We start from the raw sequence: 15,483 nt of genomic DNA, 5'->3' as shown, positions 1-15,483 counted from the left end.
GGAGAGGGAGACACGGGCGGGGGGGGGGAGGGGGAGAGAGAGGGAGAGGCTCCGCTTCCCCTTTCCACTCCCGCAAGAGTCACTCCAGGACTGCCCGGCCTCCCCCGCTTCCTCCTGGCCCGCTCTTCCCCAGTTTCCACGGAATCCCTTTAAGTTTCGATTCCGGAGAAGGAAGGGGAACTGTCCCAAGAAAGGACTGACGCTTGTGCTGTCGAAGGCTTTCATGGCCGGAATCACTAGGTTGCTTTAAGTTTTCCGGGCTGTACGCCCGTGTTCCAGAAGCATTCTCTCCTGACGTTTCGCTTCCATACCCAGCTATCATACTATTACCAAGTCTTTCATGGCTTGGTGGTGCAAATCTGTGTCAGCAAATCTGAAGACCGACAGGTCGCAGGTTCGAATTCAGGGAGAGCATGGATGAGCTCCCTCTTTCAGCTCCAGCTCCTCATGAGAGAAGCCTCCCACAAGGATGGTAAAAACATCTGGGCGTTCCCTGGGCAACGTCCTTGCCAATTCTCTCACACCAGAAGCGACTTGCAGTTTCTCAAGTCGCTCCTGACACAACAAAAAAAAATGGCCGGAATCTCTGGGTTGCTGTGAGTTTTCCGGGCTGTACGCCCATGTTCCAGAAGCATTCTCTCCTGACGTTTCGCCTGCATCTATGGCAGGCATCCTCAGAGGTTGTGAGGTCTTTTGAAAACTAGGAAAATGAGGTTAAAGAGCCCTCTGATTTTTTAACTGCTTACCCAAGAGGCGATACTTCCAATTTTAGAAGTTAAGTTGCCCTTTGAAGTACACTAGCTTCATTTATGGGTGTGAAGATGGGAAAGTTTCTTGACTGGAATGTCCAGTATGGGAGAAAAAACTCTTGTCTGTTGGAGGGAGGTGTGAATGTTTCAGTTGCACTGAACTGTGTTATAGGGCAGTGTGGGCAATTGGCCCTTCCAAGCAGTCCCTATATCCCAAGATGTGATCCCAGGTTTTCTGTTTATCCCAGATTATCTGGCAGTGCGGACTCATATAATCCAGTTTAAAGCAGAAAGCCAGGGATCAGATCCTGGGGTATAAGGCCTGTCTGGAAGTGCCTTTGGATAACCCATTTCATAGAATCCTAGAGTTGGAAAAGACCTCTGTTGGGTGAGTGGGCTTATTAATAAAAGTCCCTTCCCATTAATGTACAGCAGGGCAACTCATTAACAGCAGCAGAGTGATCCAACACCCATAGCCCAAAAAGGTTAAAAAAAACACAAACACACAGACCAATGTTATATCTTCCATAGGAGGCTTTTCTTTGTAGTAAAATAATATAGTTGCACAATTTACAATAACAAGGTTTCCACAATAAGAATAAACAAATACATAGTAGCTTTATATACACAGTAGCCTTATACACTGGAGCTCCTTCACATGAGGCTTCTCATACACAGGTTTACCTCACAGACAAGCCTCACACAGACTGGGGAGTTCCCTCACTGAAGCAAACTAACACTAACAGACTTCGACCTACTCACTCTCCTCAGAGCGACACTAGCTTTGGCCCACTAACTCTAACAGGCTTCGGCCTGCTATTTCAGTGTTTGATTCACACTTTTGTAATAAAAAATACCTAGTTAATATTTAATATTTCTGACAACTTCGTGGGCTACCCAGTCCAACCCCCTGAAGAAGCAGGAAAATCGCCTTCGAAGCACCCTGACAGGTGGCCATCAAGCATCTGCTTTAAAACCTCCAAAGAAGGAGCCTCCACCACACTCTGGGGCAGAGAGTTCCACTGCTGAACAGCTCTCACAGTTAGGAAGTTCTTCCTAATGTTCAAGTGGAATCTCCTAGTTTGAAGCCAATGCTCCACATCCTAGTCTCTAGAGCAGCAGAAAACAAGCTTGCTTTTTCCTCCCTATGACTTCCCCTCACATATTTATACATGGTCATCATGTCTCCTCTCAGCCTTCTCTTCTGCAAGCTAAACATGCCCAGCTCTTTAAGCCACTCCTCATAGGGCTTGTTCTCCAGGCCCTTGATCATTTTTGTCATCTTCCTCTGGACACATTCCTGCTTGTCCACATGTCCCTTAAATTGTGGTGCCCAGAACTGGACACAGTATTCCAGGTGTGTTCTGACCCAGGCAGAGTAGAGGAGTAGCATGACTTCCCTGTATCTAGAATCATTGAATCCTAGAGTTGGAAGAGACCTCATGGGCCATCCAGTCCAACCCCCTGCCAAGAAGCAGGAAAATCACATTCAAAGCATGTGGATTATCTGCCTTGATATTCTGGGTTATATGGCTGTGTGAAAAGGCCTTGGGTTTCCATGGTTTGAACCCTGAGCTCCAGAGTCGGCTGGTGCATCTTTATCAGGCATGGGCAAACTTTGACCCTCTAGCTGTTTTGGACTTCAACTCCCACAATTCCTAACAGCCTCAAGCCCCTTCCTTTTGCCTCTCAGCCACGTAAGGGGAGTTGAAGTCCAAAACACCTGGAGGGCCCAAGTTTGCCCATGCCTGGTGTAGATGCACCCATTGTCCAGTGCTGAAAGCACTATACCAAGCTGGCTCTCTACACTCTTGTGGGGATGATGGTAACCTATTCTGACTCTCTTTCAATGCAGTAGCTCAGCAAATATTGTGTTGGCCTCATTATTGTATGCTTTCAAATAATCTCCAATTTACAGGATTTGTTTCAGAGGGGGTTGCCTTTGCTTCCCTTTGAGGCTGAGAGAGTGTAACTTGCCCAAGGTCACCCTGGAGATTTTCATGGTCTGACGGCGATTTGAACTCTGCTTTTCAGAATCATATTCCAATACTCACTGCTTCTCCACCAGTCCTAAAATAGTCAGAAATCATATACAGTTGGTAGTGGCCAAGCTCAAATACCCTGAAATGTACCCCAGAAAATGTGAAGCATATTGTGCGATATTTCACAGGTGAAAATGGAAGTGCCAACCAATGTCAAATTGTAGTCAAGATTATTATTTTGTGTCTTCAAGCTGAATTTGTCGCAGGGGTTTCTGAGGCTAAGAGCCTCTGTGACTCTGCCAAGGTCACCCAGTGGCTTTCCATGGCTGGGCTGGGATTCAAACCCAGATTATTGCTTCAAAACCGTGGGTCCCAACCCCAAGTGGGGTCCCTTTACCTCAGTGTTGGGGTCCTGAATAATTTGGCAACAGTAAAAGGTTTCTGAATTAGACCAAGTAAACTGTTTTAGACATTTACAATAATCTGTTGTGCAGTATTTGTGGTGGACTCTGCAGAAAATGCTTCAGGTATAAACTCTACAAAAAGGAAATTCAGTCTGTGTAGCAAACTTTGAAAATGCTGATTTGTTATCAGTAAATGTTCATTTTATGCCTGTCTTATATACCTATATACCCAGGATCACATAAAACTTATCAGGCTAAAAAGGTGGAAAGGTTTAAGAAGCCCTGGTTTAGAGTCATAATCCAGCATTCAAACCACTATTCCATGCTGGATCCCTCAATATTATTATGATCCTTTATTTGTATATCACCATCACTGTACATGGCACTTCACAAGTAAAGGAACAGCAAACAGTTCCCTGCCTTCAGGGTTGGAATCTAATTAGAAAAGACACAAAGGCAGAGTGGGTGGCAGTGTGGGAGGGGATTACGTTCAGCAGGTAGCAAAACTAATAAAGAAGAACACATTGCACAGGAGAAACTTAAACCCTTTTCTTTGCCAGAGCTTCTGGGAAGGGCCTGATTCTTACTCATGATGCACTCTCTCTCCTCTCTTAATTTCACTGAGTGCAAACTATGTTTGCCCTTTGAATGCCATTTGCAGTTTGAGGACGAAGGAGAAAATGGGAGGAGATGATGGAAACCGGACTGAGTCCTGGCATTGTGAAAGCGTTATGGTGTAATAGTATAAAATAACAAATATAAATTAATGTTGCTACTGACCCTTCAGCAATGATCGCACAAAAGAATTAAACATTCTCTTCATGCTTTCAGTGTCTCACAAATATTTTGGCTCAAAGGGCCAGAACTACCGGTAAATTGTTAGTGCTGTTGTATAGCACCTTATGATGTCAGGCACCACCCCCCACCCCCCCTCAAAATTAAGGGATAAGGACTTATAGTTCTGCAAAGGGCAAGGGCACCAGACTACACAACAAGGGTTAAGTCTTGGCCACATTGCCAAGGCCCTGACAACAACAAGGACCCCACGAGGCTTTTTGGGAAATGGCTGGATCTTGGGACTTCTGCCCTTTTGTGAGAGTTGTAGTTCCCCAAGGGCTGAGCGATGGATTCTGTTATTGATCAACTCAGCGCCCATCTGCTGGCTTCTGCCTGAAACCATGACTCTCTGCTGCGTGGACTGGACTGTTTGCCACAACCCTGGCCATGAACTTTCTATCAATGCTTGATTTGAACTGCTAGCAACCTCCGTTTCCGCACGTCCTTCCTAAGAGCTTGGGATTTCCAGTTTGGGTTATGATAAAGATCGAATATTGAAATAAACTTGATGGGGTGGGATGGGGTTTTCCCTTATGAACTATGTAGAGAAATATGTTGTATGAAATGTAGTATGTTCCCCTGCCTTTCCTATTGACCTTTGCCCCACAAAGTATGACCTGAAGTTGTTGTGATGTTCAGGGGGGAAACTCTCTGCTTCCCCCGAAGCTATTCCCTGATTGACTCATTGCATGAAACAATAACTGTTGATTCCCTCATCCCGCCTTTTGAGCCTGCCTAGTGGGAAGAGGAAGTCAACAGAAACCTGGAGAAAAAGATTGATTAAATTCACAAAAGACAGCGTTGATCCCCTTTGAGGTCCGCTGTCTGACTCAATATTGTCTTTCCCCCCCAAAGCCATTTTCAACAGGAAGACTTTTGTTTACAAAGATCACACCTTGCTGGCCTGAGGCAAAGGCTTGCTGACAACTCCTAATCCCATCATTTCCCCCCTCCCTTGTTCACGGCCGTACCGCCTCCTCTCTCCTGATTTGTCCAGGCAAACTATAAATAACTAAGAAATGTTAATTATTCCTATGCATTAATTGTATTTGTATTCTTGCCCTTTCTACACTTAAATGGATTTTATCTCAATGACCTAATGATTAATTAGATATAGATATAGATATATAGATATATTTTGTGGTCAAATGTTTTGCAGTGACAGCATCTTTTTGAAGGCCATCAGGAAATGTCTCAATTAGTTATGCAGTTTTACTTGCACAATAATTAAACTGATATAACAAAAAAATAAGAAAAATTGTTCAATACAATAGGGAAAATATACCTGGAAAACAATTGCTACTGGTTCTATTGGTTATATTATTTATTTCTGTTGCAAATTCTAAACTAAGCTCTAGGTAGTTTTTCTGTCTCAAGGACATTTGCTTACAAGTTGAGTTGCCAGGCAGGGCAAAGGCGCAACTCCAATATTTTGATCAATGATTTTGATGATGGGATAGAGGGAATTCTTATTGAATTTGCAAGTGATACAAGACTGGTAGGGGTAGCTAACACATTAAGGCAAAAGAGCCTTGATAAACTGGGTTCAAATTAATAAGCTAAATTCAACAGAGGACAATTAAAATTTCCACATGTAGGCCAACAAAACCAAGAGCACATGTATATGATGGGGAATACTACATGCACAAAGATCCTTGGGATTATAGTTGATCATAAATTAAACATGATCCTGAAGACCGACAGGTTGCAGATTCGAATCCAGGGAGAGCACGGATGAGCTCCCTCTGTCAGCTCCAGCTCCATATGGAGACATGAGAGAAGCCTCCCACAAGCATGGTAAAAACACCAAAAACATCCGGTCGTTCCCTGGACAACGTCCTTGCAGACGGCCAATTCTCTCACACCAGAAGCAACTTGCAGTTTCTCAAGTTGCTCCTGACACGACAAAAAAAAGAGGCCGGAATCTCTGGGTTGCTGTGAGTTTTCCGGGCTGTCTGGCCATGTTCCAGAAGCATTCTCTCCTGACGTTTCGCCTGCATCTATGGCAGGCAGGCATGTAGCCAGGGGGGGGGGCTCGGGGGGCTTCAGCCTCCCCCCGAAATTTTCATGGTGGTTCGCGAAAAGGCCTTACTGATGCATTATTTAAAGTGTTATGTTTATTCATATCATGATCTGATCACCATACTCAATATATCCCATATGCATGGGGGTATTGGGGTAATGATACAAAAGGTTTGCTAGGGTAGACCCTCTTTCACTCAGATTCAGCCCCCCCCGAAACTCAGCCCCCCCCCCCGAAACCCCCCCTGAAATTTTTTTTAGCCCCCCCCCCCCCCCCCCGAAACGAAATCCTGGCTACGGGCCTGATGGCAGGCATCCTCAGAAGTTGTGAAGTATGTTGAAAACGAAGAAAACTGGGATTTATAGTATGGGAATGGTTTTATAGTACGGTTGTTTAGTGCGGGACCAGCATTCACTGGCAGGATTCCACAGGATTGAGTCATGGAAATTAAAGCGGTGCCAAACTGTGTCTGCACCGCAAGATGTGAGTGGCATGAACTCTTCGCGGGCGTTGTTGAGGGTTTCTGGTGTGTGTGTGTGTTTAGTAAAGGGACCCTGTGTCATCCGGGACGGGAGGGGCGTTGTGGTCCCACTTTTCAGCAAGGGCGCAAAAGCGCCAGGCGAGGCTGCAAAGAGGCGGCGCGGCTGGGAAATGGGCTCACACCGCCCCTCCCGCCCAGCATGTCAGACCCCGAAGGCAGCTCGGAGCCGGAGAGCCCCCCTCCGCCCTTCTCCAAAGCTGCCCTGGTCCCCTTCGCCATGCTGCTGGCCGTGGGCGCCTTGCTGTTCCTGGCCTTTTCCGCCTCCCAGCCCAAAGAGGACAATTTTTACGCCTTTAAGGTGGTCAACATCAGGGGCAAGCTGGTCTCCCTGGAGAAATATAGAGGCGCGGTAAGTTTGCATGAGAAAGAAAGAGAGATGCCGCCTGCCTCTCAACTCACCAGCAAGGACTCCCTCCTCTTGGCATGCCTGCATGAAGCATGGGGGGGGGGGGGGGGGGGGGAGGGGCACCATCTCTCCTGGAGGGGCTGCACGTTTTGGCGAATAATATTTTTAAAGACACAAAAGTTTGCAAGTCGGATTCTGTTTTGCTCTGTCTTTCCTCTGTTGACGTGGCAGGCGGGGAAGACTGCCTGGGACCTTTCCCCACACATTCCTGGCTTATTATTTTAACCCACAAGGCACAAAAGCACAGGCTTGGCACCCGTGTTCTGTTTTCTAAAACCTTTCAGCCTGGCAAATTTATATTTTCTTATATACAGACAAAACCAAACGTTTTTACTTAAACTGAGAACTGCGAAGTAAGTGAAGGATGGCCCAGAATCAGCAGGCAGAGGAATCCTTCATCTCTCTATCAAGCAATATGTAGTTTCAAACTTAAGTAAAACTATATCTGGGCTGAAATATCCCCAGGATGCCAGATCAAACTCAATCTTGGAAAAATTCTTTATTAGTTCTGGGCATTGTTTCATTGTAGGGTTTTTAATCATGTTCAGGAAAGTTATTAGTTGTAAGATAGCATTACAGTGGTTTGCCTCGATCAAGGGAGACACAAAAAGCTTGGAAAAGTACAAAACCTATGCAAAGCTATTAATAAAAGACTCTCCTGGGAGTCTCTCGTTCATAGAATTGGCTAACCTTAAATCAAAGTCTGCAAATAATAAACATATTCAGTCTGAGCGGGCAGCCCTTAATGCCCAGATCAGGCATGGACAAACTTTGGTTCTCCAGGTACGGCAGGGTTGTGTACTCTCATCCAACCTATTCAACTTGTATGCAGAACACATCATGTGATGTGCGGGGCCTGACGAATGCAAGGCTGGGGTAAAAATTGCTGGAAGAAACATTAACAACCCCAGATATGCAGATGATACCACACTGATGGCCGAAAGCAAGGAGGAGCTGAGAAGCCTTCTAATCAAGGTGAAAGAAAATAGTGCAAAGCTGGGTTGCAGTTAAACATAAAAAAGCCAAGATTATGTCAACCACACTGATTGATAACTGGCCAATAGAGGGAGAAAACATGAATACAGTGACAGGGTTTGTATTTCTAGGTGCAAAGATTACTGCAGATGCAAACTGCAGCCAGGAAATCAGAAGATGCTTACTTCTTGGGAGGAGAGCAATGACCAATCTCGATAAAATAGTGAAGAGTAGAGACATCACACTGGCAACAAAGATCTGCATAGTTAAAGGAATGGTATTCCGCATAGTCACCTACGGATGTGAGAGCTGGACCTTAGGGAAAGCTGAACAAAGGAAGATAGATGCTTTTGAACTGTGATGTTGGAGGAAAGTTCTGAGAGTGCCGCGAGAAGATCCAACCAGTCCATACTTCAGGAAATAAAGCCTGACTGCTCATTGGAGGGAAGGGTAGTAGCGGCAAAGATGAAGTATTTTGGCTACATAATGAGAAGATAGGAAAGCTTAGAGAAAACAATGATGCTGGGGAAAATGGCAGGAAAAAGGAAGAGGGGCCGACCAGGGGCAAGATGGATGGATGGGATCCTTGAAGTGACTGGCTTGACCTTGAAGGAGCTGGGGGTGATGATGGCTGACAGGGAGCCCTGGTGTGGGCTGGTCCAGGAGGTCATGAAGAGTCAGAAGTGACTGAACGAATCAACAACAACAAGCACCTGATGATTTAAAAAAGTACCTTCTGTTATGGTGCAGAATCCAACCTAGTTGATGCATTCCAGCAGCCACTCAGTAGAGCAGTGGTTCTTAACCTGTGGGCCACGGACCACCAGTGCGAGGACGGAAATCTGGTCCATGAGCCTTCTTTGTTTTGTTTTATTTTATTTCATTTCCGCTCTTTTTATGCCGCCTGCTACTCCTTCCCTGTCGCTGACCAGGCCCAACCCCTTGGATAGACCACATCAGCTCTAGATTATTAGATATGGTTTTCTGTGGATGAGCAGATGGTGACTACAGAGTTGTAGGCCAAAACAACTTGGGACACACAGGTTGAAAATCACTACTTTACTGCCTTTGACATTTCCAGAAGAGACACATATAAAGTGTTTGTAGCACACACTAGATGGCAATCTTGATTCATATCCTCAAAATGCCAATGTGATAATAAATACATTGGTGGATAATAGCATTTGTTCTTCTCTGTTATTAGAAGCTAGAAAAGAATCTCGAAAGGTATTGTTGTACATTTCAGCTGGATGAAAAAATAAAATGTACGATAGAAAACATTTTTTTTGTTCAGCTGGTAATACCATATGGCGTTTAATCAAGAACAAGGGTATTTCATTAAACAACCCCCCCCCCCAAAAAGAAATAGAAAATGAAAATAACTACTGTTACAGTTTAGTTTTCATTACCTCATCTTAAAGTAGATTACTGAGACTAAGTTCCTGAGTACTCTCTGTGACCAAAGAAGATGCAGCAGTTAAGATATGGAACTAATTTGGAACAACCTACGGCCCAATCTACACTGCCATATAAGAATCAGACTATCTGCTTTGAACTAGATTATACGGTACTGTATATTCATATTGTCCAGTTCAAAGCAAATAATCTGGATCGTTTGTTAGGATAATATGGATGATATGGCAGTGTATATCCAGTCTATGTTGCTATGTTGGCTGTGTCCACACTGCACAATTATAGCAATTTGATATCACATTAACAGCCATGGCTCAATGCTATAGAATTCTGGGATTTGCACTTTTGTGAGATATTTACCCTTCTCTGGCAGAGAGCTCTGGGGGGGGGGGGGGGGGAGGGAAACGGTGTCAAGATTGAGGACCTTATGCTTACATTGTTAAGTCTGATCTGCAGGACTTCCTTCTCCTCTATATGTCACCAAACATTATTTTGTGTGGCTGCACACAATGCGGTTACGCTGTAGATGTACCACTCTAGAAGCAGGGGAAATGGAGACATTTCTGAGGGTCCTTATACACGGCCATATAACCAAGAATACCACGGCAGATAATCCACAATATTTGCTTTGAACTGAGTTATCTGAGTCCACACTGCCATGTAATCCATTTCAGTGTGGGAAAACATGTGACTTCCTTCCTGTATCCTGGTGTGGACTGTTCCAGTGCATGTGCATGTTTGAAAAGCCCGAAACAGCTGATGAAGCTTTAAAAAAAAGGAGCCACAGATACATAGGTGGCTAAATGGAAGCACAGTTGAAAAGCAATTACAATTAGAACTCATCGCAACTATTCCTTGTTCTGATCTTTATGATATTATATACAGCTTGAATCTATAGTTGGGTAAGGAGAGAGAATAAGAAATTTGCTTGTGTGTACATTGAGATGTTCACATGAGTGCATATGAGATCCAGCGCATCTCTGAGAGAATGCGGGGGGGGGGGGGGGGCAAACGTCTGGTGGATGTCCCCCATCCATCTTGCAGATTTGTAAAACCCACTACAAAGGAAGGTATCAATATGGTGGGAACCATTTCCCAGGACTCACAGATCTGTGTCTAGACTTGCTGTCAGGTCTCACAATTTTTAAACCCATTTATTTGATCCGCATTTTGACGTTGTCTGGAAGCACCCATAATTGTGTGTCTGGCTATAGAGACACTGCTGGATGCTCATCTGCTACCCATTCTCTGCTAATCACCAAATGGGCTGTAGCAAGAGACAGATGAATTTTCAGAGCATTAAGAATTGTTGAGCGAGGAAAAAACTGAATTTTCCCTCTGCAAAGTAAAGTCTAGTAGAGTCCAACTCTGGAGGGTGGTGCTCATCTCCATTTCTAAGCTGAAGAGCCGGCATTGTCCATAGACACCTCTAAGTTCATATGGCTAGCATGACTACATGGAGCATTGTTACCTTCCCACAGAAGCGGTACCTATCCACATTTGCACATTTTTGAACTGCTAGGTTGGCAGAAGCTGGGCATAACAGTGGAAGTTCACCCCGCTTCCCAGATTCGAACCGCCAACCTTTCGGTCAGCAAGTTCAGCAATTCAGTGGTTTAATGATTCCACCAGGAGGCCCTCTGTTATTCCCCTCTGCAACAACACCCAAAATGATTCATGTCAATACTAACCAGGTGTATCATACAAACAAGATGCCAGACAATATGTTTATAAGGGGTAGGTATAAAAAATAAGAAAAAGTAAAACATCTAACATCATTTGTGTGTTTGGTTGGTTCTAACCTACTAAATTGCATGGTTTGTTAAAGGGGCAGTTTTACTTATTAATCTTGAATCCCATAATTATATAAAGGTAAAGGTAGTCCCCTAACATTAAGTCCAGTCATGTCTGACTCTGGGGTGTGGTGCTCATCTCCATTTCTAAGCCGAAGAGCCAGCGTTGTCCGTAGACACCTCCAAGGCCATGTGGCCGGCATGACTGCATGGAGCGCTGTTACCTTCCCGCCGGAGCGGTACCTATTGATCTACTCACATTTGCATGTTTTCGAACTGCTAGGTTGGCAGAAGCTAGGGCTAACAGCGGAAGCTCACGCCGCTCCCCGGAATCGAACCTGCGACCTTTTGATCAACAAGCTCAGCAGCTCAGTGCTTTAACCCACTGCGCCACCGGGGGCTCCCATAATTATATAGACTCTATAATAAAAAATGTTATCTTTTTAAAGTATGACTTAAAAAGTGAAGCCGTCCACTAAGAAAAAACAAAAACAAAGATATCCTCATGAGAATCTCAAGTCTAATTCTAATTATTACTTTTCTTCTAGGTCTCCTTAGTTGTCAATGTCGCAAGTGAGTGTGGATATACTGACAGCCACTACAAAGACCTGCAAAAACTGCAGAGAGAGCTTGGCCCGTACCATTTTAATGTGCTGGCATTCCCTTGCAATCAGTTCGGACAACAAGAACCAAATAGTAATACAGAAATAGAGAGTTTTGCTCGGAAAACATATGGTGTCTCCTTCCCCATGTTCAGCAAAATTGCCGTCACAGGCACTGGGGCAAATCCAGCTTTCAGATATTTGGTTGGTAAGTTGACAGTGGCTTGAAGGTGCCCACAGCACATATACACACAGAACAGGAATGCTAAAGCCTCGACTTTGTTTATCTTCTGGGAACTGTGGATGATTTATAATGGCAAGGCCATTTCAAATCAAGTACAGTCAGAAATCAGTAGTGTTCAATGAAGCCCAAAGCTCTTTGATACATTCAAGGTTAAATTGTGAAAAAGCAGAGGCTCTTCCTTGCATTTGTCATGATTACTTTCAGTCCTTCCCTTCCAGGCTGCTGGACAACAGCTATTCAATTAAGGTTTAATTGCCTTGTCCTTCGACTTGAAGTACATAGAGTTTTCTGAATCGCTTGTGACTCAGATAAATTCTATTCCTGGAAAAATGGGAAGGAGGGTTGGTTGTGTAGTGATATCACAAACTGTAGCACTCCAGGTGATGTTGTGGATTACATGTCTTGATATTCTGGGTTATATGGCCGTGTAGAAGGGCCCTTACTCAGCTAGACTGAAAGACAATCGGGAAGTGTACAGAGAAGACTTCATTGATGCTTAAAATTCAGCCTAGATCAGGCATGGGCAAACTTTGGCCCTCCAGGTGTTTTGGACTTCAACTCCCACAATTCCTGCACAATTCCTGCACAGTCTAGACCAGCTTTTAAGAATTGTGGGAACTGAAGTCCAAAACAACTGGAGGGCTGAAGTTTGCCATTGCTTGACCTAGATCCATCAATTTTACTCTATTTATATGAGCCAATGTTCTGAAGTGGGCAGTTTTGTATGTAGGTGTGGACAACTCAATCCATCCAGAGTTCATGGATCTCAGGCCCCTTCCACATAGCTGAATAAAATCCCAAATTATCTGCTTTGAACTGGAATATATGGCAGCGTGGACTCAGATAACCCAGTTCAAAGCAGATATTGTAGGTTATTCTGCCTTGATATTATGGGTTATATGGCTGTGTGGAAGAGCCCTCAATGGAAAGCTAGAGCTAAAGTCAGTGTCTGCCTAATTTATCTCATGGATGTCTATGATGGAGATGAAAACAGTCATTGGGTATCCTAGAGAGAAGCCCAAATAGAACTAAAATAACTAGAACTCTACAGAAAATATTTATATTGTAACTATTTGTGTAATAACCTGCAGAACACAAATGCTTTATGCCTGCTTCTAAAGCAATATAGTTTCATAAGTTTAAATTTTTGTAAATATTGAAAATGTATAAAGGTGAATGAACTTCTCAGTCACTTTAGGGAGCTACTGAAAAAAGTAAGAAAATATGTCAAAATATGGGCAGAGTACTCTAATAGCTGCTATAAATTATATCAATTTTCAAGACTTTAAGTTGGCCCCATTTGAGTGAGATCACTATGGATAACACCGATATGCCATTGTCAGAAAACTGCTGAAATACTGACTTTTTCAAGGTTGCATTTTGATAAGCAAAATGAAACAGATAGTTAAGTAACATCTGTTTCATTTTGCTTATCAAAATGTACCCTTGGATTTAATGAGCCTTTTCAAAAGACCTTAATAATAATAGAAGCATATGTAAGATGCTCCCATTCTTATCTATACAATTTATTTTTCTGGACAGAATCCACTAAGGAAGAGCCAACCTGGAATTTCTGGAAATACCTTGTAGATCCAAATGGGAAAGCTATAAAGGCCTGGGACTCTACTGTCACTATTGCAGAAATAAAACCTCACGTCACTGAACTTGTGAGAAACATCATCCTGAAGAAAAGAGATGAACTGTAATTTTAAAAAACATTTGGTTTCTTATTTGTATTTCCAAATACAATTTGGACTGCTATTCTTGTCTCTTCACATTCCTAAAAGAAAATATGATCAAGAGAAATAATTTTCATCATTCTGAGTTAGCTTTTATACCTAAACCTGTGTTTAACCTTTGGTCTTCCCAAGATGTTTTTAATTTCAAAGTCCTCGTAATGGTCAAGGATTCTGGGAATCAGAATCAAAACCTATCCACTACCACAAGTCTACAGCCATTGCCCTCAGTACATGTTTTCTTTGTCTTACATTCTCTTATTCTGATTAAACCAAATGGAAATTGTTCTCTCTTAAGATAAGAAAACCGGATGCAAGGACTTTAATTCTCATTCAAGTCACTGGTTGATTGCAGTGAGATAAAATTAGAATCTCTATGCAGAAATCTCACTTCAGAAAGAATTTCCTAGAAAAATCTGATGAATAGCCATTTTCCATCATGAGTGGTATCATCTACATTGTTATTTGTAAAATGAAAACAATAACAAAATAGGTAATTGGTTAGAGCAGTCATTGTGGTGAACAATTGAGGGGTCCTCCAGATCTTCTTGAACAGCTTTTGTTGTCCCCTGGCAATGAGGCTAATCGAACAATGCATTTACGCACCAATATCAATTAAATTCTGTTGATATCAGTGCATAAATGCGTTATTTGATTAGCGTCATTGCAAAAACTACACGTGATAGAGGAAAAAATAAAAACAGATCTGAATTCAACGCAGAAAACTCTATAAGAACAACTTAAAATTATATCTGATAAAAATACTTGTTGACTTGTATAAGTGATAGAATTTTCTTGTTTAAGAATCTCTAAAGCATCAGTCACTTTAGCTCAATTAGAAACTTTATTTTCAAATTTCAGCTCCTAGTTTCTCACTTTAAATTGAAAGATAATGTGAACTCTTGGAAACCATTTCCATATTTGCAAATGCCAGTGTGAATACAACAATAGGCAAGTTGCAAGGAAGTGGTTCTCAACTTTCCTAATGCCGCGACCCCTTAATACAGTTCCTCATGTTGTGTTGACCCACAACCATAACATTATTTTTGTTGCTACTTCATAACTGTAACTTTGCTACTGTTGTGAATCATAATGTAAAGATCAAATATGCAGGGTGTATTTTAATTCACTGGACTAAATTGGGCACAAATACCCGATATGCCCAAATTTGAATACTTGTGGGGTTGGGGAAGGGGATAGATTTTGTCATTTGGGAGTTGTAGTTGCTGGGAATTACAGTTCACCTACAATCAAAGAGCATTCTGAACTCCACCAATGATGGAATTGAACCAAACTTGGCACACAGAACTCCCACCATCAACAGAAAATGTTGGAAGGATTTGGAGTTGTAGTTCACCTACATACAGAGAACACTGTGGACTCAAACAATGATGGATCAGGACCAAACTTGGCACAAATACTCAATATGCCCCAATGTGGAGTTTGGAGAAAATAGACCTTGACATTTGGGAGTTGTAGTTGCTGGGATTTATAGTTCACCTACAATAAAAAAACAACAACCTTAAATCCTACCAAAAATAGAATTGGGCCAAACTTCCCATACAGAACCCCCAAGACCAGCAGAAAATGCTGTATTTTCTGATGGTTTTTGGTGACTCCTCTGACATCCCCTTGTGATTCCTGACCCCCATGTTGAGAAACAGTTGTAAGTGAAATGACTGGTAAATACAGATAAAATTAAGACCTTAAGAATGAGCAGCTGTCACACAGCTTCAGCTCTCTTTTTTTGCTACTGAGATATTGATGGGTGCTAAGGA

At 42.9% G+C, this 15,483-nt stretch overlaps 1 protein-coding gene across 1 annotated transcript; it reads left to right on the top strand.

The window, feature by feature from the left end:
- The first annotated feature begins 6,421 nt into the window (after positions 1–6,421).
- Positions 6,422–14,012, top strand: GPX7 (glutathione peroxidase 7). Its single transcript, XM_060773513.2, has 3 exons — positions 6,422–6,885; positions 11,672–11,933; positions 13,512–14,012. Exons 1-3 carry the CDS (start codon positions 6,436–6,438, stop codon positions 13,673–13,675), a joined length of 876 nt encoding a protein of 291 aa, XP_060629496.2. The 5' UTR covers positions 6,422–6,435; the 3' UTR covers positions 13,676–14,012.
- The last annotated feature ends 1,471 nt before the right edge of the window (positions 14,013–15,483 follow it).

This window comes from Anolis sagrei, chromosome 4 (genome assembly GCF_037176765.1).
Source record: "Anolis sagrei isolate rAnoSag1 chromosome 4, rAnoSag1.mat, whole genome shotgun sequence".
Classification (NCBI taxonomy): Eukaryota; Metazoa; Chordata; class Lepidosauria; order Squamata; family Dactyloidae; genus Anolis; species Anolis sagrei.
This window is presented reverse-complemented; position numbering and strand designations above follow the sequence as displayed.

Bases quoted from the DNA above. Each gene is read 5' to 3' on its own strand.
- GPX7 (XM_060773513.2), top strand. From the start codon at position 6,436: ATGGAAATTAAAGCGGTGCCAAACTGTGTCTGCACCGCAAGATGTGAG. The intron at 6,886-11,671 runs GTAAGTTTGCAT...CTTTTCTTCTAG, and splicing joins TGGAGAAATATAGAGGCGCG to GTCTCCTTAGTTGTCAATGT. The intron at 11,934-13,511 runs GTAAGTTGACAG...TTTTCTGGACAG, and splicing joins AGCTTTCAGATATTTGGTTG to AATCCACTAAGGAAGAGCCA.